Raw genomic sequence first — 24121 nt, forward strand, 5'->3', positions numbered from 1 at the left:
GATACCAGAGGTCAGAGTAAAATGCCCTGAGTGCTTTTAACCTATAGAAAGACATAACCAAGGTGGAGCAGGAGATTCTCACCATGGATGTGCAGCTGACAATCTGCAGCCACTGTGTGATGCTATCGTGTCAGTATGGACAAAGTCTCTGGGGATTGTATCCAGCATCCTGTTGAATCTGTGCCATGCAGAATTAATGCAGTCCTGACAACAAAAGCAGTCCAATGCGGTACCAGCAAGATGTGCCTAATGAAGTGGCCGGTGTGTAGCTCACATATTTCGTCTATTGTAACATTTGTGCATAAATCTTGTGACAAACTGTCCTGACAGTAGAGAGGCACAAGTCCTGTACAATCTCACCAGTGCATCCATCTTCAAATGATGAATTAATTTAACATCTTTGAAATTCAGTTTATTTGCTGCTAACATTAAACAGTCAGTGATTTTCTTCCTCAACAATTACAATAATGTGGATATTTTCTATAAAAACAATTCATATGCTCACACACATAGCATATTTTCTTAATGATCTACACCCACAATTAAGATCTTAGTCATGTGTACGGGACAGCATGTTCGGTGTTACAACAGGAAAACCCTTCCCCCGGGTGCCAGAGGAGAAAAATGGCAGTGATAGCAAACTTCTGGCACACGCAAGTCCAAATGCAGCACCTGAACTTGTCCAAGCCACACCCCAAACTTCTTAAGCTGCACCTGTGGGTGTAGCACACTGAACTAAGAGCGATGAGTGTTGTAGAAACATGTAGCCTAGGGATACTGAGAAACGCACACACATCGGTTTCACAATCACACCAACCCGCAGATCTTTCATAACTGCAGCACACCGACTCTCTGTACTTTCACTGAGTGCATAAGGCTGTAAATATCCTTAACCTGCTTAATGCAAGCAGGAAAATGATATTGTAAGTGCAAATGAATAATCTGCATTCTAACTGGCCTCTTTTATTCATAGCATTGATCAAATTTCTTAGCATATCTTATGAGATGAAGACACACTCACAGTATAGGTTGTAACAGATCCTTGATCTCTCTCAATGAGTGTATTGATTACAGTCAATAAGAAGTAATTGTTGTAAGTGCAGTTGCAACGTGCTAGCGGCCTCACCTTTGTGCATTTTTCTCCCAAATAAGCAACACGTCATGTCCCAGTCCTGCAGGGGATGTAATGTAATATGGCTGTAGCTGTGCATTGATGAGTCCAGGTGTGCTTCAAAAATGTTGGGCAACCTGAGTGGGTCAGTTTTCTGGTTAAGACAGAACACCTTCATTTAAATACCATCTGTAGATTGAAGTAAATGAAAATGTGGGTAATTTGGTTAGTGGATTTTTTTCTTCCATGAGTTATAAAGAAATGGGAAGCTTGCTCTCCTTTCAAGCCTTTCCATCCTTACCCAAATTTGTCCACACCTCCCAGTGAGGCCCATGCACTCACAGCTGAAAGGCCATTGCTTTAAGCTCTATAACCGGTTTCTCTGAGCATTGTGAGGCATTGTGAGAGAGCATTGTGCAGGGCATTGAGCTCCCAGTGTGTTTTGGGGAATAATGCCTATGTGGGAGTGTGCATCTGAGAAGACAACAGACACAGACAGAGGCCATTTATCAAAGACCTTTTGGAGCCGCCTCAGGCGATACATACCATCTACACACAGACACATAACACTGCACTCTTGCTCTTATTTTGACAGCATGCTTTGGATGTTTAGACACAGGAAGGACAACGAGACACACAGAAGCCACGCAGATCAAGCCCAAATCAAGCCACTTAACTGTGGCTCAAGAGCACAAAATCGGTTCTTTCATATATTTTTTTTCTACTCTGTTGAAAAGCCAGAAAGAATTCCTCACAATGAAACAGTGCAGAGGTCATAAGAGAAAGCTTTCCACCTTAAATCAATCAATTGGAAACCCTCCCTGTGTCAGTCTGGCAACTCCAGTTTACTTTCATGCATATTAGCTATAACGTGTGACACACATACTCTATAGAGACAATTTTATAATAATTAATGTAGTTTGTCCTTGGTGATTTTTAAATACATATACAAAAATAAGGAATTAAGTCTCTTTTCAGGACAATAGATAAAATTTATAGTGTTTTCCAGACTTCTTGAAGGACATTCAAAGCTTTTCTTTGGATGTTGATGACTTTTCTGTCAAGATAATCACACACTGCTTTAATAATGTTAAGGTCCAGTGCCTAGTGTTCCATGGTAAAGATATATCCACTTCCAGACATGCATACATGCATTCCCAGTGTAGATTACACATACCTGTGCTTTTCTCCTTCTAACTTAACACTGGCTTCTTGACCTCCTTTTATTGAAACCACTCCTGATGAGGCTTTAGTGAACAGTAGGTTTTTTCCCTGCAGATACAATTTCACATTTGTTCTTTGCTATGTTGTCTGTTATTTGTAGATGCAACTCAGATTCATCCCTTGAGTTAGTTGTCTATGCTTGAGTTATGCAAAAGGGCAGCAATAGGTCAGTAAACAAATAAAATCAAAACTTGAAAATCTTCAAAAAGTCTGGAGAACTGCTTCTCAAGATCAAGTCTGGCTCCTTTGAAGCAAATATAAAGAAATGAGGGCTGGCTGAAGACTTTTGCACAGTAGTTTAGGTAACATATGTGGATGAATTTTAGCTCAAGGGGTGACAATCTCATTTTTATGTTTGCTAGGTCACTTTCATTATACTGAAGTATTCCAGCAGCTGTAGGAGGAACTGCCTTTGGTACATCTGTAATTTTGGGATCTAACTGTGATCCAACTAGTAAGTTTGACTTTACTAGGACTGTAGTTTTTGACCAAATACCTACAATCTTAGGGACAGACTGGGCTTGTGTACTCCCAATAGCCAAACGTTAGCATGCTAACAAATGGAAATAATAAACATTGCCAATAAATACCTGCTGGAAAATTCCCAGCTAAACCACATTAAAATCATTTAAAGTTGTTTTTTCCTCATTGCAACCTCAATCGGAAGAAGCTGAGTTTATTCCATCGATGTCATCATGTAGTTACATGTCCTGTACAGTGAATGTTCACGTAACGAGCAACAAACTCAGCTCTTTTTGTTTTGCCTTTAGGTGTTCTGACTAAGTCCCTACTGAGACTTAGTCAGAAAGATTCAATAAACGCCATCTGTGCATGAGTGAGTGAGACGGATCTGCCTCCACAAGTCTGAAAATGATAGATCATTGTGTTAACATCATAAATTCAGAGGGCACCAAGGAAACCAAGAATTCCTGTGGTGATCCTCACAGGTACATGTGATATATCGCAGGCTGGCTGTCTCGCACAGACACACACACACACACATACATTAACGCTGGTATGCACAGACAGAATGTGAGAAAGTCTGAGAAACATAACACGTTAATCTACTTCCACAGTTATGACAGAACAACTTTGTGCAATAGGCGGTAAATATCATGATGTAGAATAAGGAATGCAGATGTCATATGAGCATCAGATGTGCCTTTAACTTCAGCATTAGTGTGTCTGCAGGAAAAAAGCACATCTAATTGCACAGTGCAGACCCAGCACACGAAATGTCAGAATTCAACAACCACCCATCCAGAAACCAAGACTGTACGTACTCTTGGAGAAGGTGCTGACCAAATGAGGAGCTGGTGTGACTACATTAAACATTAACTGAAGCTCAAAAACAGACAGTTTAAAACTAAACAAAAGTGCCGGTTAAGATTCAGGCTTCTCACTACAAACATGTATTTTCAGTTTTAAACATATTTGATACTTTGGCTTTAAATCCCAGAAATGGGAAGTGTTGCAACAGGTCTTGTCAAATACTTTAATTACAGAAAATACTTTCTGCATGCATAACTCACGTGCTACACACCAAATCTAGTTGAGACAAGATTAATGTTGCTTTATTGCACAAAAAACAGTCTTTCCCCACATAGACAGATAACTTTGGCATCCTATTGACAAAAGTCCACCTCTTGCATTATAAGAACTATAATCATATCAAGAGTTTCACAAACGGTCACATGATGATGTGGCAAAAAGCAAACAAGCATTGCCACACAAATACATGTACACAGTTTACTTGCACTTGTAAGTAAAGTACAGATTTCACATCTTTAACAATAAAAAGTGTTTTGATTTTGTTTTTTTAAATAGTCAATGTTCCATTTGAAATGTAAAAGCAAGCAGGGATTTATTAGGAAAACTGCAGTTCACATAAGGAGATCAGGAATGAGTCCCAACTTGCAGGAAAAGAATGTGAAGAACAGAGTATTCGGATCCAGAGACCAACACCTCTGCCTGCCACTCCCTGTTCCTCCCTAAAACCTCTCCTCTTACTCACCTCTGCTTGCACTTGTATCTGATCCTTGCCCCATGTCCCCTTTGCCTTCTAAGATTGTTTTCAGATTTGTGTCATGCTTTATAATAAATGAATCACTAAGAATTGTTTACCTCACTCTTGAACTGATTCACAGGCAGCTCACGCACACACACAGCTCAACACACCCTGCCCTAAAATCAGATGAATTGTTAGGAAGAAAAAAAAAAGCTACAGTAAACAGAACATCGCTTCACTTCTTTGAAAGCTTTCTTTGCCATGTTACATGTGATTTTTTTCTTTATTTTAAAACATATATCATAAAAATGATCATGATATAATCTCGTTATCATGTGTCACGCATCAATTAAAATGACATGAATCATTTCCTGGTTGGACATGTGCAGACTACAGCTTTATTTGATTAATCCTTCCTGCCTCACCCACAGGTGGCACTGGTATGGGCACACAGATACGCATACACATCATACACTGGCAGGAAGTGAAAACACCCTCTGGCAGGCTTAAATCCAGTAGCTCTTCCCTTTTTTTCCTCCCCGAAGCATCATCAGTTCAACACGCCGCCTCAATTACAGCAGCATTATGAGGTTTTACATTTTCAACAACGCATAATGTTCAAACACTCAAACATATGAGAAGACAGCTCTGTAATGTTGCTCTGCTAAATCGACCTAGGGAGACAGAAGATGCAGACAGTGATGAGGAATTTGAAATGTCGAACAAAAGGATTTTGTTATGCCTGGAATTTAAAGCCTCGAGCACAATTTTTTAACCTCTTGTTTGTCCAAATTCTCTCACTCACCGCGTAAGTTGTTGAAGTGTGCAGTGAGTGAATCTGTTATATTTAGTGAACAAAGATGTTAAGAGTTTATGACCATATAACAAAAATATTTGTGTGTCAAGTGAAGTAAACCTCTGGCCCTGTGAATAGATGTGCCAAACTGATCTGACACATGAGAAACCTATGCAGATAATACAACGTCTGATGGTGTGTGCTGCCATCTGCTGGCCATACTCCACAGAACGTCAGTCATCAACAAGCTCACTAAACCTTATCTAACTGATGTATGTCATTCATGTGTTTCAAAAGTCTCACTAAATTGTCGGAAATGACTCTAATACAGAATTAAAAGGAATTTTGACACCTAATCACAATAAAAGGCTTTGAAACTGCATTTTGAGTACAATGAGAGATCTTTTACAGAAAATATACAAAGAAGCTGAAATGTGGGGTTTGTGACATCATTAAGTCTGTGGAAAGTCTTCTTGAGAGAACAGATACAGGTGTTGTAATGAGGACTGCATCATGCTCAAGTTTAACCATGTTAAAAAGAAAAATAGATCAATGTTGTGATCCTGCAAACCAACAAGGTTTTAATTAAATACCTTAAAAATCCTCACTCATACACAAAACCGAGCTTCAATAAGATCCACTCCAATGCCATCTTAAATATATCGATACGTGTAGTTCTTTATATTTACTAGAGCCCTTTTTTTTACTTGACAAATAGAAACTGTGTAGATTAAAATATGTTCCGTTATTTCTTCCATTTGTCATCCCAAAAGGTAGTGTAGATTTTCAGCTGAGGCTAGGGCTCATCAGTTTGATGCACTGCTCTCTTCTGGCAGTTTGGTGAGAATATCCACACCGTCCGCTGTGATAACCACTGTGTGCTCAAACTGAGCTGACCTGCAGGACAAAACAAACATGTAAGATCTTAAAAGAAGAGATCAACATTTAGAGGAATAGCTTTGATGTTTTTGGGTGCAGCTTATGGAAATAGCAGACAATTATTTTAGTTTAGTGTAAAGATTGGAAAAGGTCTGGCTCTCCAGAGTTTAAAAATAGCAATACCAGCATCTAAATTTCTTGAATTAAAGTGCTAAATAAATAAATCTGCACAGAAATCAGAATGACTGAAACCTGAAAGTCGGGAAATAGCATGTCATTTAAAAAAGGCCTTCATTTGTGCACCGTGTACCTTTTATCATCTACAGAAACTGCAGTCCACTTGTCCTTCAAGATTCTGAACTCTGCAGACCCCTCCATCAGGATAGGCTCTACAGATTAACAGATATTAGTAACCCTACACTCATAAACAGCATCATCTTAATGTGCACACAGAGACTGTAAAGTGTAACTTACCTATCGTGAAAGCCATCCCTTCATCCATGGTCATGTCATTGTCGTTAGCTAAAATAAAGGAGAAGAATAGTGGCGGCAAAGAAAAAGTATCAGGCTGAGAAGAGAAGACGTTTTAAGTTAAGGTCATTTAGTGAATCAAATTAGGGGAAACAACACAGGCAAACATCAAATAAAAAGTGAATTTGGATAAAACCAAAAGCGTGTTTTTGAATGAAGCCCACTATCTTATGACCTCACAGAGACATTTAACATTTGACTACAGACCCAAACTCACCGTGGTGCCAAATCTCAGGATGGCAATGAAAATGGGAGCCTATTCCATGCCCAATGAAATACGGACACACTTGGAAGCCACTGGCATGGGCTATTTCACTGTAAACAGTACAAAAAAATATATGAAGAAAGAAAGAAAAGTAGTACTGTATGTGATATGCAGTTGACGAGTATGTGTGTACCTGATAGTATTTCCAATAACACAAAGCTGTGCACCTGGTTTGCAGGCATTGATGGCTTCATCTCTGCAACGCCTGGCGGTTTCCACCAGTCGCCTCCCAACCTCGTCAACCTGACCAATCAAGAAGGTTTCTGAGGTGTCACCATGGTAACCATCCAAATACACCTATCAGGAAGAGGCAGTGATAACTGATTAGATTACTGCCGGCCTGACTGATCACATGCACTATGGTATGTGAGTTTCTCTGGGTGATTACGAAAGGAGTGAACTTACAGTTACATCAATGTTGATGATATCTCCATCTTCAAGTGGCCGACTACAGGACATGTTAACAATAAAATCTTATTCAAAAGTGTAATACTGAAAGAATTATATTACCACCATTCATTTAAATGTTGGGTTTTTTACTAAATGTTAGAGAATAAAAAGAAGGAAAGTATTCTAAAGGAAATGAAACACCCATTTACCTGTCAGGTATGCCATGACAGACCACGTTGTTCACAGATGTACAGACTGATTTGGGGAAACCCCCGTATCTGAGAGGGGACGGGTAGGCATTGTGCTTGATTGTCTCTTTGTGCACGATGAAGTCTATTTCTTCTGTTGTCATACCAACCTGAAAGGCACAAGCTGTTATCTTTGTGTTGTTTTCGACGGCATGAGAACAAAAACAGGACATGCAGTAATATGCTTACTTTCAGACTGCGCCCAGCTAGGAGCAGCACATGTCTGGCCAGCTGACATGCTCTAGTCAGGCCTTCGATCTGCTCTTTGTCTTTGATTTCTATGTAGTCTGGCCATTCTGGGACAAGTCCAGTCTGCACATAGTTAGGCTGCACAATATGCTACAGGAAGGGAGCAGAGGCAGGACAGGATGTTAAGGATGAGTCTGTTTTGTAAGTTCAATATAAAAGTTTACAAAAAAAAGAAGTTATTTCTTCTTATTATTATTATTTGTTATTGGAGTCCAAACCAAAAGAAATGATGAAACTCCTCAAATGACAGATGTTAAGAGTGTTTCTCATTCTGAGTTCGTACAATTCTCTTAATTCATTTTTACTGCACCTCTTGTACATTTTATCCAATATGTGTTTAATCCTAACTGAAAAACTCCAGTAGAATAATATAAAAAGCTCTCATAAGTTAGTAAGAGTTGACATACTTCACCATGAAAATAAAACTTATATTAACCTAACTAAACTAGTCCCAAGATCCCTCCTCTCCACTGATGACCCTTAACCTACCTATATGCATATGTTAAACATTTCAGCTTTTACCTACAGTCTATTGCAACTGCTGATATTAAAAACACTCCTCTCAGTATGTTGAGCAGAATCATAAGACGTTCAGTTGTTGATTCAGCTAATAAGGGGGTCATTTTAGGCAGGGTACTTGTACCTTGGGTACTGCATAGGCAGGCCTGACAGTAGCTGGACGAACTACATTGTGAGAACGTTTCCACTTCCTCCAGAAGAAACGTCGATGCTGCTGACACAGCAAGGCTGTGGGGGGACTACAGCTGCCCACACAAGCTCTGCGCAGAAAACTGGCCACTCCTAGAGAAAAGAAGAGTAACGCAATGATGAAGAGAGCCCTCTTAATTGAAAAAGGGTTCATTAAGTGCTAAGAAGTTTAGACTTTCAGCACATTTTCTTTAGTCTCCTCTTCAGCAATTATTAGAAACAATGTTTCTTTTATTCTGCATCAGGCATGCAAAAAACCACTGATTTTTAGAGTGGTTCTCAAACTTTCCCTGGCATGCAGACAACCCCAAAAACATCCCAAACAAAACAAAAGCATCCATTATGAATTTTATGAAGGAGGTCAGCATCATTTTGGATGTTCGGATGCGAGCTGAACTTTGGTTACCTATGTGAACATTATGGATATACAGTGTTCAAGCACTGTGGTCCTGGTCTTGTCAGAAAAACAAAGCTTTTCCAGCCTTCTGTGTAGAAAAGATTTGGAGGCCACAAATAATGAGTGGCCACTTTAATAGGTACACCTGTGCTATCTCATGTATACCAACTGAGCCGATTTAGCCTAAATAAGGATACGTTCATTGTTGTTTGTATTTTCAGTTCGCAGTTATGTTAAGTGTCTTATATGCTTATTTTACACTGGGCTTAATTCTACTGAGGGTTGTTTCAATAAAATCACCTTAAACAACGAATGGATAAAGCCATGTTTGAGATGCTGCACGTTGCGTGGGCTTTGCGCCCACAATCCAAAGACGTGCGGGTTAAACAGTAAATCTAATTTGGTTCTAGATGGTCGTAAACGTGTCACTGTTTTTTGGTTCTCTCTGGCGGTCTGGAAATTTAGCAGCCTCTTAGAATTAATGTTATTCTCAGGCACTCAGATTAAAGTCTTCATTATTTAAGTGAAGTGGAACAAATGAAACTCGTTAACTTGTTTAAAGCGGTCTTCATATACTGAACTCGCTGATGCTGAATGAATGAATAGTGTGTGTGTGCGTATTCTGGAAAATGAGTGAGAAAGGCTTCAGCGCTGTACCTGACGATATTGCAAGTCCTGCTGAACAGCGCGCCGCCATGCTTTCCTTGCAGAGGTCACGTGGTTAAGGAATCACGTGGTGCTCGGCTGCCGTTTGTAAGCAAACATTTTTATTTATTTATAGCACCCGCTATGAAAAGTATTTCCCAAGTGCTGAGCAAGGGGCTGTTAATAGAATTTTTCAAATATATTCTGGATACTCACATGATTTTACTGCACGCAGAAACAAAATTATTTCACTAAAAACAAATTTACCAGGGTCAAAATTATTAGCTGATTTTACAAAACAACAAATGGAAAATCCATAAATATGCAGTTGTTTCATATTAATAGTAAAATCTCTTAACTCCTAATTACTAGTAAATTACAGTAGCCTGTGAATCTGGCACCTCCCCTGTAATGTCACTAGAAGGTCAACCTCTAGAACTGTTCTCTCTGTCTGCTAGACTCTTTGATATTTACTATTGTTTAGTTTCACAGCGTCTCTTTTCCTTCCAGTGAGTTTCCTGTCTGGATTCAGTTTTCCTTTCCCAGTGGATTTTTGTATTCTTTAGATTTGCATCAGACAAAATAAAGTGTCACCTTTTGTTATTCAGTTTGTCTCAAAGTCTTTGTTCTTGTCCTCTTTGTGTAATTCTTGATGGTTGTTTTTACTTCATTTTAAGACCTGCTAAGGTATTTAAATTATAACTTTAAAGATCATTTTTAAAAAGTACAATTAACAATGGACACTGCTAAAAACAAGAACTGAAACCAGAAAACTTAATGTGAAATCTAATTTTTAATAACAAAAATATTATTAAAAAAACAAATGGAAATCCATAAATATGCAGTTGTTTAATCGTAATAGTAAAATCTTTTCACTCCTTTATTGTTAGTAAATTACAGTAGCCTGTGAATCTGGCACCTCCTCTATAATGTCACTAGAGGGCGCTCTGATTGTCTGTAGAGCGGATTGACCAGCGCGATGTTGGAGATTGCAGAAATTGCTGTTGGAAATCTATACCTGATGGTGCTGCTGTGATTAAATATTTTTGTCCTTCAAATAAATGTAGGTAAATATGGAAAATAAAGACTGAGTCTATGACCTCATGTCCTGCAGGTAGGACAGTACTTCTTTTTTGGATGGATGGATGTGGATGGATGGATGTATAACACATGTATAAGTTGGAAGAAAAGAGTGAAATGACAAAAACGGCTGTGTAAAATAGAAATACACAAACATGTCTGGAAGCATCTCCACACCTCACTGTCACACATGTGGTTTTACTGGTAAAGTAGTAAACCCAGCAGGAAATTAGAGTATCAGTGTAAAAGGTCAAATCCGTTCATATGCTCATTTAAGCTGATGTGGTTCAAACACTGAAGTCTGTGTTTGTCTATGTAATCCTGCGATTGGAAAACAACTTGTGTGATTCCATTGCTTTTTATTTTATTGAAGGTAAGGTTAAAAGTCTCAGGACTTACTGTTTAGTTTACTTTGAGACTCGAAAATGCACACAGTGCACTTAGCAAAAAAGAAAAGAAGGTGTAGACAGAGCTTCTCCACATTGTAAAGAAACCATATGAAGAAGGAATATGATAGCGTGCCGAGAGAGGAACTATGGTATTGTATGAGGAAGGCAGGAGTAGCAAAGAAGTATGTGAGGGTGGTGCAGGACATGTATGACAAAAAGACACAGGTGAGGTGTGCGGTAGGGGTGACAGATGGGTTCAAGCTGGGGTTGGTATTAATTCAGGGATCTGTTCTGAACACCTTCTGGTTTGCAATGGTGATGGACAGGCAAACAGATGAGGTCAGGAAAGAGTCTCTGCAGACGTTGATGTTTGCAGACGACACTGATTTGACAGGTGGACAGGTGTGTGCGAATGAGAGGGAGACAGGTATAACAGTGAAGCTGCAAGGAATAGAGGTTGTTAAGAATAAATTTCTGGGGTCAACGATCCAAAACAACAGACGGTACACTGAAGAAAAGAGTAAAGAAGACAGGGTGGAGCAGGTGGAGTCAGAGGTGGTTTGTGACAAAAGGATACCAGCAAAAGTGAAAGGGAAGGTTTACAAGAGGATAGTGAGATAAAGAATCTCCAATATGGAGCTACCAGACTGGATGAAAAGAGGAAGACCACAGAGAAGATTCAGGGTTTATGTGAAAGAGAAGCATATTAGGAATACAGTAAGATTTAGACAGGTGATCTGCTGTGGTGGCCACTAAAGGGAACAGCCAAAGGAAGAAAAAGACATTTCTGTATTTATTCCTAGTTTTTGTGTTTTTTCCAGTTAAGGTTAGTTACATGTCAGTTGTAGAGTGAGCTTAGTAGTTTACCTCAATCTTTAACTCAATCTTTCCTAGTTCTTTTTTTTTTTAATCTCTCCTCTCCCTGTGTAAGCGTGGATTTGCATTTCAGACAGACTATGGCAGTTTTGATGTTTCCTGTGGTTTGCCTACCTGTTTGGCCTGTTATGGATGTGTTAACATCTTCTGCGTTTGAGGCTTCTGCTAAAACAGCTGCCTCTTTATCAGATGAAGATTTAAGTTGATAATAGGTAGATTTTGATAATACAAACCACAGACTCAGTGACTGACTCTGTAATGTAGCTGTGCCATTTAACTATAGGGTTTATCGTACAGTACTCTAGTTAACACCTCTAAGACCCTGCAGATGACATTTCTACAATTATCATAGCACAGACAGATAACATGCCATAATATGCTAGTGGAGATACTGTAGTAGGTAGCTGCCTTATCAGTGAAAACAAACACAGCTCATATCTCTCATAAGGACACCTCACCAAGGTCAGGGAGATAAACTCTTATCTATTTTTAAACAAACAAAAAGTAAAATAAAGTGTGTGTTTTTTTGTTTTTTAAGCATGAAAATAAATAATTGCTACGTCATCTACACAGGACATCGAAATAAAGTCGGGCTGAATTCATAGATATTTTTAGAGCAGAATTCAAACCCACAGGTCTTTGTTGTTGTTTGTATATTGAACATTCTTTATTGATCTGTTCCAACAATGTGTAGCTCGGGGTGTCATCAAAAACTAAAGTGACAGTATTACTAGCTGCTGTGGTATTTGTAGTATGAGCAGTGGGATAGTCGCAGTAGTGTAGTACTTTTACTAACCGCAGTAACAGGAGTCTCAGAGCTGGCACAGGTTGATAGCTAAACCAATTTACCGGCCGCACCTTCTTTTTTCAAAGCGCGCGCTGTTTCGTTTCATTTTCCGACACTTGTAGCTACACGTCTGAGCGCGAGCGCTGCGTCTTGCTCGCTCACTGTACTGACGTCAAACCAGCATGGCGGTCAAGGTGACTTGTGGTTCGCTCTCCTAGCGTTTTTCAAACCTCTACTTTGCCATGTTTGCATGTTTTCTGTTCGTTTTCTTGTGTATGAGCTATCGAAGCTAGCCTTTCTGCTCCCTTCCGGGTTGGCTCTCTCGGGCTCGGTGTATACCGACGCTGTAGCATCCCTGCTAGCTGCCGCACAGCGGAGGCTGGCCTTGACGAGACATCCACGAAGCCCGGAATTAGCGAAGCAATGCTATACAGCTATCGGACTACTATTACTGCAGTGATTAAACAAAATCACTACCGCTAGCCGAACTCCCATCTTTTCACAGCAGTCAACTCTTAGTTTGCTCTCATCTTGTTGCTCGTTTTAAACTATAACAATGAAACTGTTTGTGTCCTTTTCACATCAGTAGAGTGTGCTTGCTAGCTGGCTACCGGATAACGGTAGTTTTGATTTTTGTAGAAGGGCTTGGCTTGTTGGCTGGTGGGCTTTCCTACATGGCTCAACTTAAATGTACGCCACGTCGCAGTTCTTAGCTTTTATGTATTTGCCGCAGTGGGTCGGTTGTCCTTCACGGGAGTGGACGCTTTCAAGGAGACATCACCCCCTAAAGCTTTTTTTTTTCTTGCTCGCTTTGCTTCTTGCTATGTCCAACTCTCCGCTTGCAAAACTTGCTTTTGCTTTGTTGGTGTTTTAAAAGCACTTTCGAAAATGTCATCGTTATTTTGGTGTGTGCTGTTTTAGGTGCAATCTACCAAACGCGGGGACCCAAGTGAGCTTAAAGCAATCTTCCAGCAGGTAAGCGCTAACAAAAATAGTATGTCATCTTATGCATAACTGCATATTAACTCGATATATCTGTTAAACAACTGTGTTGTTGCGTGGGGGGTAGTCTGAACTGTTTTTTGTTGTTGTTTTTTTTGGTGAATGAGCTTGTAAAGTTGTGTCATGAGGTTTAAGTTACAGCATAAGCCGGGGTGTATCTGAATGGCACATTCATTAGTTAGCCAAACAGAGCTTTATTTTTCCTCACTGAAGTTAAAGCATAAAGTCAGTTGTAGCTTATTCTTGTTTGGTCACTAACAGCGGATGTGAGTGGTTGATACAGCGTTGCAAAAGTGTAATATGTTTTTTTCCTCAGCTGTCTGCTCGTATTATCAATATGTGTCACGCTGTCATACTCGGTGGTTGCTCTCCGAGCCTGGTTACCTCATTTAAGCGATCAGGCTGAATTTAGTTGCATGTCCGAGGATACTGGTCCATGTTTGACCGTGTGATGCAATGAGAGACTGTGGTAACAGCAGACTTTGCTAACCTTCAGCTTTCTCCACTGTCTTCTTCGTGGAGAGTGTGTGACCTGCTGCGTGGTTGTCCTGCCGGTCAGCAGTTTTTAGCACACTGACAATACAGAAGGTCAAATAACTTGGAAACTCCTGCCAACAAACATTAGTCCACGTGTGCCTGCTCGTGCTTGTGGAAATGTGTCTCTGACATGTCATGGTGTAGCTGCATGATTCGTGACCTTGGTGGTTCAGGTGCAGCATAAATAGTCATTACAGTTTGGTAAGACGCCAACAAGTGATGCAGGGTGGTTAACTTGATAGCTTTTATTAATGATCTACAACTGTAACAAAGTTTGTGTAGTTTCTTGCTGTATAATATTTGCATCTCATGACTTGTGATTTTAATTTGAGGTAAACAGTATACAGTGTGTTACTGTCGTTTTCCACTGCTAGTGTCCCTGTGAGCTCCTGGGAGGAGACACCAATTCCTTTGGTTTTGTATGAAGGGCGTGTATATAATGGCCTGCATTTGTATAGCGCTTTTCTAGTCCATAGGACCCCAAAGCGCTTTACACTACATTCAGTCATTCACCCATTCACACACACATTCACACACTGGCAATGGCAAGCTACATTGTAGCCACAGCTGCCCTGGGGCACACTGACAGAGGCGAGGCTGCCGGACACAGGCGCCACCAGGCCCTCTGACCACCACCAGTAGGCAAACATGGGGTTAGTATCTTGCCCAAGGATATTTGACATGCAGCCAGGATGCAGCCTGGGATCGAACCACCGACCTTCTGATTAGTGGCTGACCTGCTCTGCCACCTGAGCTACAGCCACCCCCATAATTTAAAAAGGAAAAAAAAAACACCAAATGAAAACACGTGGAGCTATCCACTGTGACAACCCTTTGTGAAAGTAATCACTGTCATGCTCCACTTTTGTCTCCAAGCACTGTGGGCACACAGGTCTTTGGTTAGGGTTAAAAAGCTGTAATGTCAAGTGTCATACTGGTGGATTGGGTGAACTTATGAATCAAAATGGCAATACCTGTATTTGTTTAGCATGTCTTTTAAGGCATCCAAGATGATGGTATGTTCTTTCTCCTCTCAGTATGCCAGTGTAGAGGGCAAGGATGGAGAGAGGTTCATGACCCCAGGAGACTTTGTCCAGAGGTATCTAGGACTACATACACAGATTCACCACAACCCCAAAACTGTTCAGCTCATCGCTGCTGTGGCTGACACCACAAAGGACGGGTATGTACTGATAAAAACACTGCATACACAAGCTCTCAGTTTATCAGCACTAATTGACAATTTATTGAGACATGTCTGATTGCTATTACAGCTACTTTAGATAAGATAAAATACACAGTGAAAAAAAAAAAACCCCTCTGAAAAGTGTATCGCTTTATTCAGAAATGAAAGATGGTGTTTCTGTCAGTCATCGGCTTGCCTTCTAATTCATACAGAAACATAGTGACCGTGGGGTTTTTTTGTTTGTTTGTTTATTTGTTTTTTAATAGGGGTGATAAAACTGAGAAAATGTATTGTTCCTTGAACTAGTATTGCGTGAGCTCGCCTTTGCTTCATTCCACAGTCTTTAATCTCTTAATGATGCCTTTAAACGTTAAACCTTCTTTTTTCCTCTCTCTCTAAAACCCACACACCTTTGCAGGCTGATTTCATTCCAGGAGTTTCTTGCATTTGAATCTGTGTTGTGTGCACCGGACGCTCTCTTCATAGTAGCTTTTCAGCTGTTTGACAAGTCTGGAACTGGAGACATTTCCTTTGGTATGTGTGCATTTATGCCTTATTTCACTTAATATGTGTAAAGACTGAGCTTCATGCAGTTTCAGAATGTTTCAGCATGGAGTTTATTGCGCTGCACTGAATTCATTCCTGTTTGTCAGCAAAGAAATTTTCATGCTTTGCTGCAGTGTAGAAGTAATTTCCCAACATGACATTGTTAATCAGATTATTCCTTAGGCTTAAACATTACACATGGATGAGTTTATGTAATTGTTCCCATGCTGTCTCCCTTCTTTCCAATACCACACACGCAAAACTCTGTTGTAGAAATGAAATGCTTTAACCTCAAAGTTTAAGAAAGACCTGCTAAGATTTTTTTTTCTTTTTCTAATGTGTATCTGTGCTGCAGAAAATGTGCAGGACATCTTCAGCCAGACCACAGTGCACCACCATATTCCTTTCAACTGGAACTGTGAGTTCATCCGTCTGCACTTTGGACACGACCGCAAGAAACACCTCAACTACCTCGAGTTCACCCAATTCCTGCAGGTATATTGGGGGCCTTTTATGCTTTCGTTTCTTTGTTTCACTTTTCCTTTCTCAACATATTGTGTGACTGACTTTATTTACATTATTTACACACTGTCTTGCGATGTCTTTTTTTAGGAGCTGCAGTTGGAGCATGCACGCCAGGCATTTGCCCAAAAGGACAAAGGCAAGAATGGTGTCATCTCTGCCCTGGACTTCAGTGACATTATGTCCACTATCAGACACCACGTGCTCACCCCTTTTGTGGAGGAGAACCTTGTCTCGGTGAGTGTTGCGGCTCTTCAGACTGGTATTGTAACCTGAGTTTGAAATGGGATTAACGTGATGTAAATCAAAAGCTTAATCTTTGCTGAAGTTTTGATCACTCACAAGTAGAAGTGTAACCTGCTGTGAGGTACTGAAATTTACAACCTCACCAGAGGTGAATCCTGTTTAGCTTCTCATCTGGGGTTATTAGCATTAAAGGATAATATGGTTATTTTGAACATGACCCTGATGTTTTTAAATGATCTTTTAAGCGTCACACTCATGCTGAGTGTTCTCTTAGTCATCGGTGCTTTCAGACCTTCCCACTTTGAAGCATAACCTTTTTGGCCTAAAAGTGTCAGAAGTTCCCAATTTTTACAATATGTCAGTTATTTTAAAGTTGATCCTGTGACCTCATGAAGAGATTATTTTTAAAAGAAAAAACTTGCTGATGAAGCCGTACCTGATGTGCATTGCCTTTCTTCTTTCTGCCAGGCTGCCGGAGGAAGTACCTCTCACATGGTCAGCTTCTCTTACTTCAATGCCTTCAATTCTCTCCTGAACAACATGGAGCTTATTCGCAAGATTTACAGCACACTGGCTGGCACGCGGAAGGACACGCTCGTGACCAAAGGTGCACATATCGTTACATTACTGTGACGTTGTGGCTTTCTGTTTCAAATGACATGTTTCATGGTTGACAGTCATAAATGCTGATGTTTAACTGAAATGTTTCTTCCTGACCTCTCTGATCTTCAGAGGAGTTTGTTCATGCAGCCAACAAGTTTGGTCAGATCACTCCTATGGAAATTGACATCCTTTATCAGTTATCAGGCCTGCACTCTCCCTCTGGGTAAAGACACACTCATGCCCAAATTCTTACATTCAGTATGCATTTGACTGATATTTGCATACAATGCTGATAATGGGGAAATGACCATGTTTTTCAGGCGCCTGAACCTTGCTGACATTGACAGGATAGCTCCACTAGAGGAGGGGTGCCTGCCCTATCACCTGGCTGAAAGCCAGAAACAGGTAGGATGCTTGTAACGGGCTGGCTACACATCCTGTTATTAATAACTGACCTAAAACCAGAACAAGATTTTACTGTGTATAAATATTTTCAAACCTCAGTGCAATGTTTAATTTAATACAGTATGAAAAACAATTTAGATGATATTATTTGTGTTATTCATCAGGCCCACGGAGATACTTCAAGGTCTGTGTGGCTCCAAATTGCAGAGTCCGCCTACAGGTTCACCCTGGGCTCCATTGCTGGAGGTGATCTCAACAGTGCTCTCTAACAGACACATACCAAAAACCTGTTATCTCATTTAGTGGATTCTAATCAGTCTGACTCTGGGTGTATTTTTTGTTTTTAATAGCCACGGGGGCAACAGCTGTGTACCCCATTGATTTGGTAAAGACTCGTATGCAGAATCAGAGGTCCACCGGATCCTTTGTTGGCGAGTTGATGTACAAGAACAGCTTTGACTGTGCTAAGAAGGTGCTGCGCTACGAGGGCTTCTTTGGCTTCTATAGAGGTAGGCTCACCTCCTGCCTGTTTTATCCTCCTGTCTCTACACAGAACGTCATACGTTTCACAACTTATGTTATTTTCTTATCTGCAACACCCAATTTATCTTGCTAAAAAATCAGTGTAAATACTTTTATGTATTTTTTTCACATTTCTGTTTGCCCAGTATTGCTAATGAAAGGAGAGTCTTGTAACCCAATCTCTCATAATGCCCCACAGGTCTGGTTCCTCAGCTCATAGGTGTGGCACCAGAGAAGGCTATCAAACTTACAGTGAGTACTCATAAAAGGCTTTTTATGACCAAACGGGTCCGGGGTCTAGGGCTGGGCCATATTATACCGTTCACGGTAATACCGGTATAATGTTAGGCAACGATAGGAAAATGAAATATCGCGATAGAATATGAGTAAAACGAGAAAGCGCAGTGCCTTTGTTTTCATACGCACATGGCTGATTGTTGAGTGAAACAGATGAACCAGATTTGGTTTGTAAAAATGGTGCAACTTCAGTGATGTGGAACTGGTTTGGTGTTTGTCTGGCAGATACACGACAAAGCACATTTTTTTGCAGAACATGCAAGCGGCCGTTGTTATTGTCATATTTGTCGGACTAAGATGCTCTTAAATGTGGGAGTAATCTGGGTCCTAAACTCCGTATCGTTCAGGTCAAACGAACACTGCAGAACACTGAGAGTTAAAAACTGTCTAAATTCTTTCATCTTTAATAAAACGATCAGAATTGCTGCTTTACCAGGTGTAACTATGAAGTTTAACTTCCAGGCATCCATGAAAACAAAATTTATTACATTTAACGGAGTTAGAAGTTAGCAGGAAGCTAGCGGATGTTAGCTCGCTAGTTTCGCTAGTTACCTAAGCATGATATAGCATGTTCTGACGGAGAGATTTCTGAAAAAATTCGAACGTACAGCTCTGCTATCACTTCCAACATAAATGAAGACAGGAAACTAAACAGCAGTGACGTTTGTAGGGTTACTGAAGTTGGGCTAGCTGGTATATAATGATGTGCTACGTGATCGCTAGCGACACAGCTATGTTAGCATAACATTAGCACAGTGAAGCTGGAGGATGAACGCTAACTTTTTTCCACTTATAAAAGTTAACGTGAAGGTTCCTCATGGTTAGAGACAAATGCAATCGCATGGCAGGATGCTGTAAACGGACCAAACTTCAGTCAGGAGAACAACTGAGATAATCCATCCACAATACCAGGTTAGTCATTAATATACTGCAACAACATGGGAATAGAGCAGCTGCCAGAGAATTCAACATTAATGAATCAATGGTACAGAAGTGGAGGAAGCAAGAAGAATGAGTTTAATAAAGTTTGATTTATCTGACTGCTTTGTTTCGCTTAATGTGCCTTATAATCCCGTGCACCTTATGGTCCGAAAAATGCGTACTGCACACTGCAGTTTAATGTTGCAAAGCACCTCTTTTTAACTTCAGTGGATATTATACATGGTTATGTTCAGGATATGTCAGCCCATTTCTACTGGAAATGCCTTTTGGTTAAACTTTCAGCAAGGAATTTGCATTTGCACTGTTACATTTTTATAAAGCTTTAATGTACATAAAAACCAGCTTCTTGTTTAAGTGAAAATAAATGGAAGGTTGTCTTTTTGCGCTAGTAATGTTGTGGAGTTGTATTTTGTCTCGCATCAATTATATCGTCAGTTATATCGTTATCGCAAATATATATCGTGATAAATATTTTTGGCGATATCGCCCTGCTCTACCGGGGTCTCCCTCAGGGTAACTACCAAGTAGGGTGCTCCACCCTGCGAGAATGAAACGCCTTCAAGAGCTATTTGTATTTGCATTTCCAAACGCTTTGTGATTGGTGTCTACTTTGGTTGCTGTGGGGTTTTGTTTTGTTTTGTTTTTTAATCCAATTTTGGTTTCATCATGTTCTCTCCACATTGCTTCACTGTAGTTTGGAAACCTCTAGGTAGTTAAGAGGAAATCTTACTGAATGTTTTTTCCATTTCCTGTGTCACACACAGGGTTAAAAAGCCTGGACTTCACTTTTGGTACATTTTTGTGTTTAATGTTTAGAGCAGTCTTTCTATTTTTAGCTGTTTGTGCAGCCAATGTCAAAGTCCTTCTGCGCTAATATTTACATGTCCTTTTTTTTCCTTTTTGTATTTTTTGAAAACGTCCATTATTTTTGAGGCACTGTGTCAAGATCAATCACAGTTACATCACTCAGTATTTCCTAATATGCTGGAGACTACCTGAACTAAAGCAAGAGCTTAAAGGGTTCACAGCAGGGTTGTAGAAACTCAGATTATTGTTAGCAGTTTTAGTACAGAGAAACCAGATAATGGGGGACTTCCTCTGTAAGTGTTGAGATAAGGTTCTTGTAGTATAACAATACATTGGCTTAAGTAAACATCACTAAATACAAAAACGCTGCAAAAGCACACAAAACACAATGGAAATGGAAAAGTGTTTTCCGTAACTTTTCCGTCACGTTACCGTCTCCCCAAAAACATTTCTGTTGTGTCTTTTTCTGTTTGTTGGTGTTTTCTTAAGTCACTGTGGGTTTGACCTCTCAGGGCCACCATATAAAGATGCCTGTACAGCATTTCAACAGTAGGGGCAGTAGGGCATTATGTTGAGGCAGCTCCACAAAAGTAAGATTAAGCTGATTGAGTTTGTCTTTTTTTTTTTTTGGGTTTTTTGTCCCACAGGTGAATGACTTTGTAAGAGATAAGTTTACCGAAAAAGATGACACAATTCCTCTCTTCGCTGAGATTATGGCGGGTGGCTGTGTAAGTACTGAGTGCCAGACTTTCTCTCTTTTCCTCTTTTTAATGAATGAATGTGTGAATGAATCAAAGAGTACTCAGTAAGAAAATGTGGATAGTCACTTAAGAGTGTGTGCAGTAACATGCATGGAGTCCTCTCATTTGCTGCGTTAAGTTGCCTGCCGAGTCCGATTTGCGTTACTAACAGTGGATGCACTGCTAATTTGCTCCCAGAGTGAACCGAATGTCCAATGCAACATGTTCTTTTTCTGTTTTTGTTTTTGATAGCGTTGTTCATCTTTACACACATTGGCCCAGCACTCCTTACCGTCCGAGGAAATGGCAAAGTAATTGATCGATCAGGATGTAATTGTTACTTTTGATACTTTTTCATGAGAAAAAAAAACTTGGTTCCCATCCCTGAGCTGCATACATGTGAGATGCAGAAGCAGATTTAAAATTGCAAGCGTGGAAAAGTCATCCGTTGCCTTCTTTCCTTGTGTATTTAGGCTGGAGCCTCTCAGGTGATCTTTACCAACCCTCTGGAGATTGTGAAGATCCGCCTGCAGGTTGCAGGTGAGATCACCACTGGACCTCGAGTCAGTGCACTGAGTGTGGTCCGTGACCTGGGCTTCTTCGGTCTCTATAAGGTAACATTCTTTGAAACGTATGAAACCCTCTCCAGGTTGTAAGAGCAGTCTGTAATCATGAGAGTAGCAGTACAAACGGTGTTCTTTCCTCCTTGGTGGAGAAATAAATTCTTTCACTTAAAGCTTCTCGTATCTATGGACACTTGCCATCTTTACATCTGGTTTTCACTGTTGCATTTTTCTGTCTTTAATGTGTCTTTTTAGGGTGCTAAAGCTTGTTTTTTAAGGGACATCCCCTTCTCAGCCATCTATTTCCCTGTGTACGCCCACACAAAGACTCAACTAGCTGATGAACAAGGCAGGCTGGGACCTTTGCAGCTTCTCAGTGCTGGAGCAATCGCAGGTGATTATAATTCACAACATGAAGTCAGTCAGTGCTCCGTATTAGCATGCCATCTGATCTGTGCTACAATTTATAAAGAAAACCATGAGAGAAATATGTGCATACTGTTTTTCACTTCCACTTAAAGCACAAAGACCATATTTTCCATTAGCTTCATGACTCCCTGTAACTGTTTTCCAGGTATTCCTGCTGCCTCTCTTGTGACACCTGCTGATGTCATTAAGACACGTCTACAAGTTGCGGCAAGGGCAGGGCAGACCACCTACTCTGGAGTCATCGATTGCTTCAAGAAGATTTTGAGAGAGGAAGGTTTCAGAGCTTTGTGGAAGGGAGCTGGAGGTGTGTGGCTGTGTATCACTGGACAAGTAGATGCGCTGTGTCTCTGATTGTTTTGGGGTTTTTTCAGTTAAACTAACCTAAACTGTTTGGGGTTTTTTTGTTTTGTTTTTCTTTTCTCCAGCTCGTATGTGCCGATCTTCTCCTCAGTTTGGTGTGACTCTGGTGACTTATGAACTCTTGCAACGGTGGTTCTACGTTGACTTTGGCGGACAGTAAGTTCTTTTTTTCTTTTAAATATGTGTGTCCAGCTAAGTCTTCTTCTGTTTTGTATCCATATAAGTATTTAAAAATATGTTTGGAAAGTTGTCAGCGCTCCTGTGATGAGAGAGAACAGTGTGCTGTAGCACAGTAACATTGCTATATTACAAAGCATTGTAACACATGTCCGTATAAAAGAGACTTACAGTGGTGCCACAAAGTATTTGGATACATTAGGTATAAATTATCAGAGGAGATGGCATTTATTTGAAATGAGGATATCACAAGCACAGTTGTGAAAGGGGGGTTCCAATATTTGAAAACATTTTGAGTCATGTTTCATGTCAATCTTGTAATTTGCTGCTCTTTAAAGGCCTTAAATCAACCACTTTCCTTTGTGGTCTAAGTTTTCTTTACTGCACTCTTTTACCCTATTTTATCTCTTTAGTGATGTTTTTGCCATGTTTTGCTCCCTTATGCAGTTACATTTTTTTTACAAATTCCCTCAGAAAAAACAAAGTGACACTTAGTCAACCGCTTTGGGGTTGATTAAGGGAGGCCGTCTCATTTAAAAACAGACCTTTTGAAGTCCATTAAAGTAGTTATTATTATGGATGGTTCAACCATAAAAAATACATTTTGATGCCTACAAAGTTACTAAACAACTTTGGTTGTGAAATGACTCGTCATGTCCTCTCCTCTCTGCAGTCGTCCAGCTGGATCCAAACCCAAACCCAAGTCTCGAATCTCAGAGCTTCCTCCCATCAATGTGGACCACATTGGAGGTTACCACCTGGCTGCAGCTACCTTTGCTGGGGTGGAGAATAAATTTGGACTCCACCTTCCCAAATTCAAGTCGTCCGGTGTGGCTTCCATACATCACCCAGCTCAAGCACCGTAGAGGTCTCGATATCCATATCATTTCATCATCCCTCTCCACCATTACCAGGAGCCAGACACTCAGATAGACACACAAATGAAGCACACACTCCACAAAAAGAGGTCACTGACTTAGGAACAAACACCACTGGCCCATTACTCTCTTCGGGGTAAAAGGTGTGCTTCAGTGGCCACTAGCCAGCCATAGAGGTGGAGAGCTGCCTGCAGCTGTACAACAGAGCAGACAGCGATGGGGACCAGAATCTCTGACTGTGTTCAATCTTCAGTGGCTGTATGCTCCTGGCAGCTTCATCTTTTCTCTTCTTCTCAAAACGGAGCCTTGGGCACTCCTCTGTCTCTCATGATATGATTTTCATTTTGTTTTCTGTCTGATACTCAGTATGAGCAGGACTTCTCTTCTTGGACAGAGGGTATAGGAAATATTAGATTGATCTGCACGGTATGTGGGGCTTCACTGTCAACCTGTCCTCATTCAGGAGGTTTGATACTGTACATATTGTATAACTGTACTGACCAGATGTTACGAGAGAGCTCCATAACATTCAGTCAACAGAACAGTTCAGTAACTGTAATGTTATGGCACTGTGGGGCTTTGGGCCCTCGCCTCTGAGAATCACTCTTACTGATGTACAGAACTTTTCAAGTGTTTGATTTAAAAAGAAGAATCATGAGCAGAGAATTAGTTCTTAATAAATTAAGTGTATCTCATTTGAGTCATTGTATTTTAATGAAATAAATAATCCATATGGTTTTAATTTTACCAGTATGTCTCAAATTTTATTCCAATGG

The 24121-nt window shown here is 40.3% G+C and overlaps 2 protein-coding genes across 2 annotated transcripts; one reads left to right on the plus strand and one right to left on the minus strand.

Moving 5' to 3' along the window:
- Window positions 1-3884: 3884 nt before the first annotated feature.
- metap1d (methionyl aminopeptidase type 1D (mitochondrial)) lies at window positions 3885-9548 on the minus strand. The gene is made up of 10 exons (XM_085253911.1): window positions 9464-9548; window positions 8345-8502; window positions 7642-7791; window positions 7414-7562; window positions 7220-7262; window positions 6948-7111; window positions 6767-6864; window positions 6493-6540; window positions 6329-6407; window positions 3885-6036 (listed from the first exon to the last, which is right to left on the minus strand). Exons 1-10 carry the CDS (start codon window positions 9501-9503, stop codon window positions 5946-5948), a joined length of 1020 nt encoding a protein of 339 aa, XP_085110037.1. The 5' UTR covers window positions 9504-9548; the 3' UTR covers window positions 3885-5945.
- Window positions 9549-12623: 3075 nt separating this feature from the next.
- LOC146553805 (electrogenic aspartate/glutamate antiporter SLC25A12, mitochondrial-like) lies at window positions 12624-24087 on the plus strand. The gene is made up of 18 exons (XM_085253126.1): window positions 12624-12777; window positions 13505-13558; window positions 15160-15305; window positions 15727-15842; window positions 16210-16349; window positions 16467-16613; window positions 17091-17229; window positions 17355-17448; window positions 17546-17630; window positions 17795-17876; window positions 17981-18139; window positions 18352-18404; window positions 20846-20926; window positions 21412-21552; window positions 21757-21895; window positions 22076-22234; window positions 22356-22446; window positions 23141-24087. The coding sequence occupies exons 1-18, from the start codon at window positions 12766-12768 to the stop codon at window positions 23331-23333; spliced, it is 2031 nt and encodes a 676-aa protein (XP_085109252.1). The 5' UTR covers window positions 12624-12765; the 3' UTR covers window positions 23334-24087.
- The last annotated feature ends 34 nt before the right edge of the window (window positions 24088-24121 follow it).

Source organism: Mchenga conophoros, linkage group LG18 (assembly GCF_057382185.1).
Source record: "Mchenga conophoros isolate Kocher_MC1m ecotype Shallow Benthic linkage group LG18, M_conophoros_male_GT1.1, whole genome shotgun sequence".
NCBI classification, from domain to species: domain Eukaryota; kingdom Metazoa; phylum Chordata; class Actinopteri; order Cichliformes; family Cichlidae; genus Mchenga; species Mchenga conophoros.

Bases quoted from the DNA above. Each gene is read 5' to 3' on its own strand.
- metap1d (XM_085253911.1), bottom strand. From the start codon at position 9,503: ATGGCGGCGCGCTGTTCAGCAGGACTTGCAATATCGTCAG. The intron at 7,112-7,219 runs GTAAGTTCACTC...TCTTCCTGATAG, and splicing joins TCATCAACATTGATGTAACT to GTGTATTTGGATGGTTACCA. The intron at 6,865-6,947 runs GTACACACATAC...TACTGTTTACAG, and splicing joins GTTATTGGAAATACTATCAG to TGAAATAGCCCATGCCAGTG.
- LOC146553805 (XM_085253126.1), top strand. The intron at 18,140-18,351 runs GTAGGCTCACCT...AATGCCCCACAG, and splicing joins CTTCTTTGGCTTCTATAGAG to GTCTGGTTCCTCAGCTCATA. The intron at 22,235-22,355 runs GTGTGTGGCTGT...TCTTTTCTCCAG, and splicing joins TTTGTGGAAGGGAGCTGGAG to CTCGTATGTGCCGATCTTCT.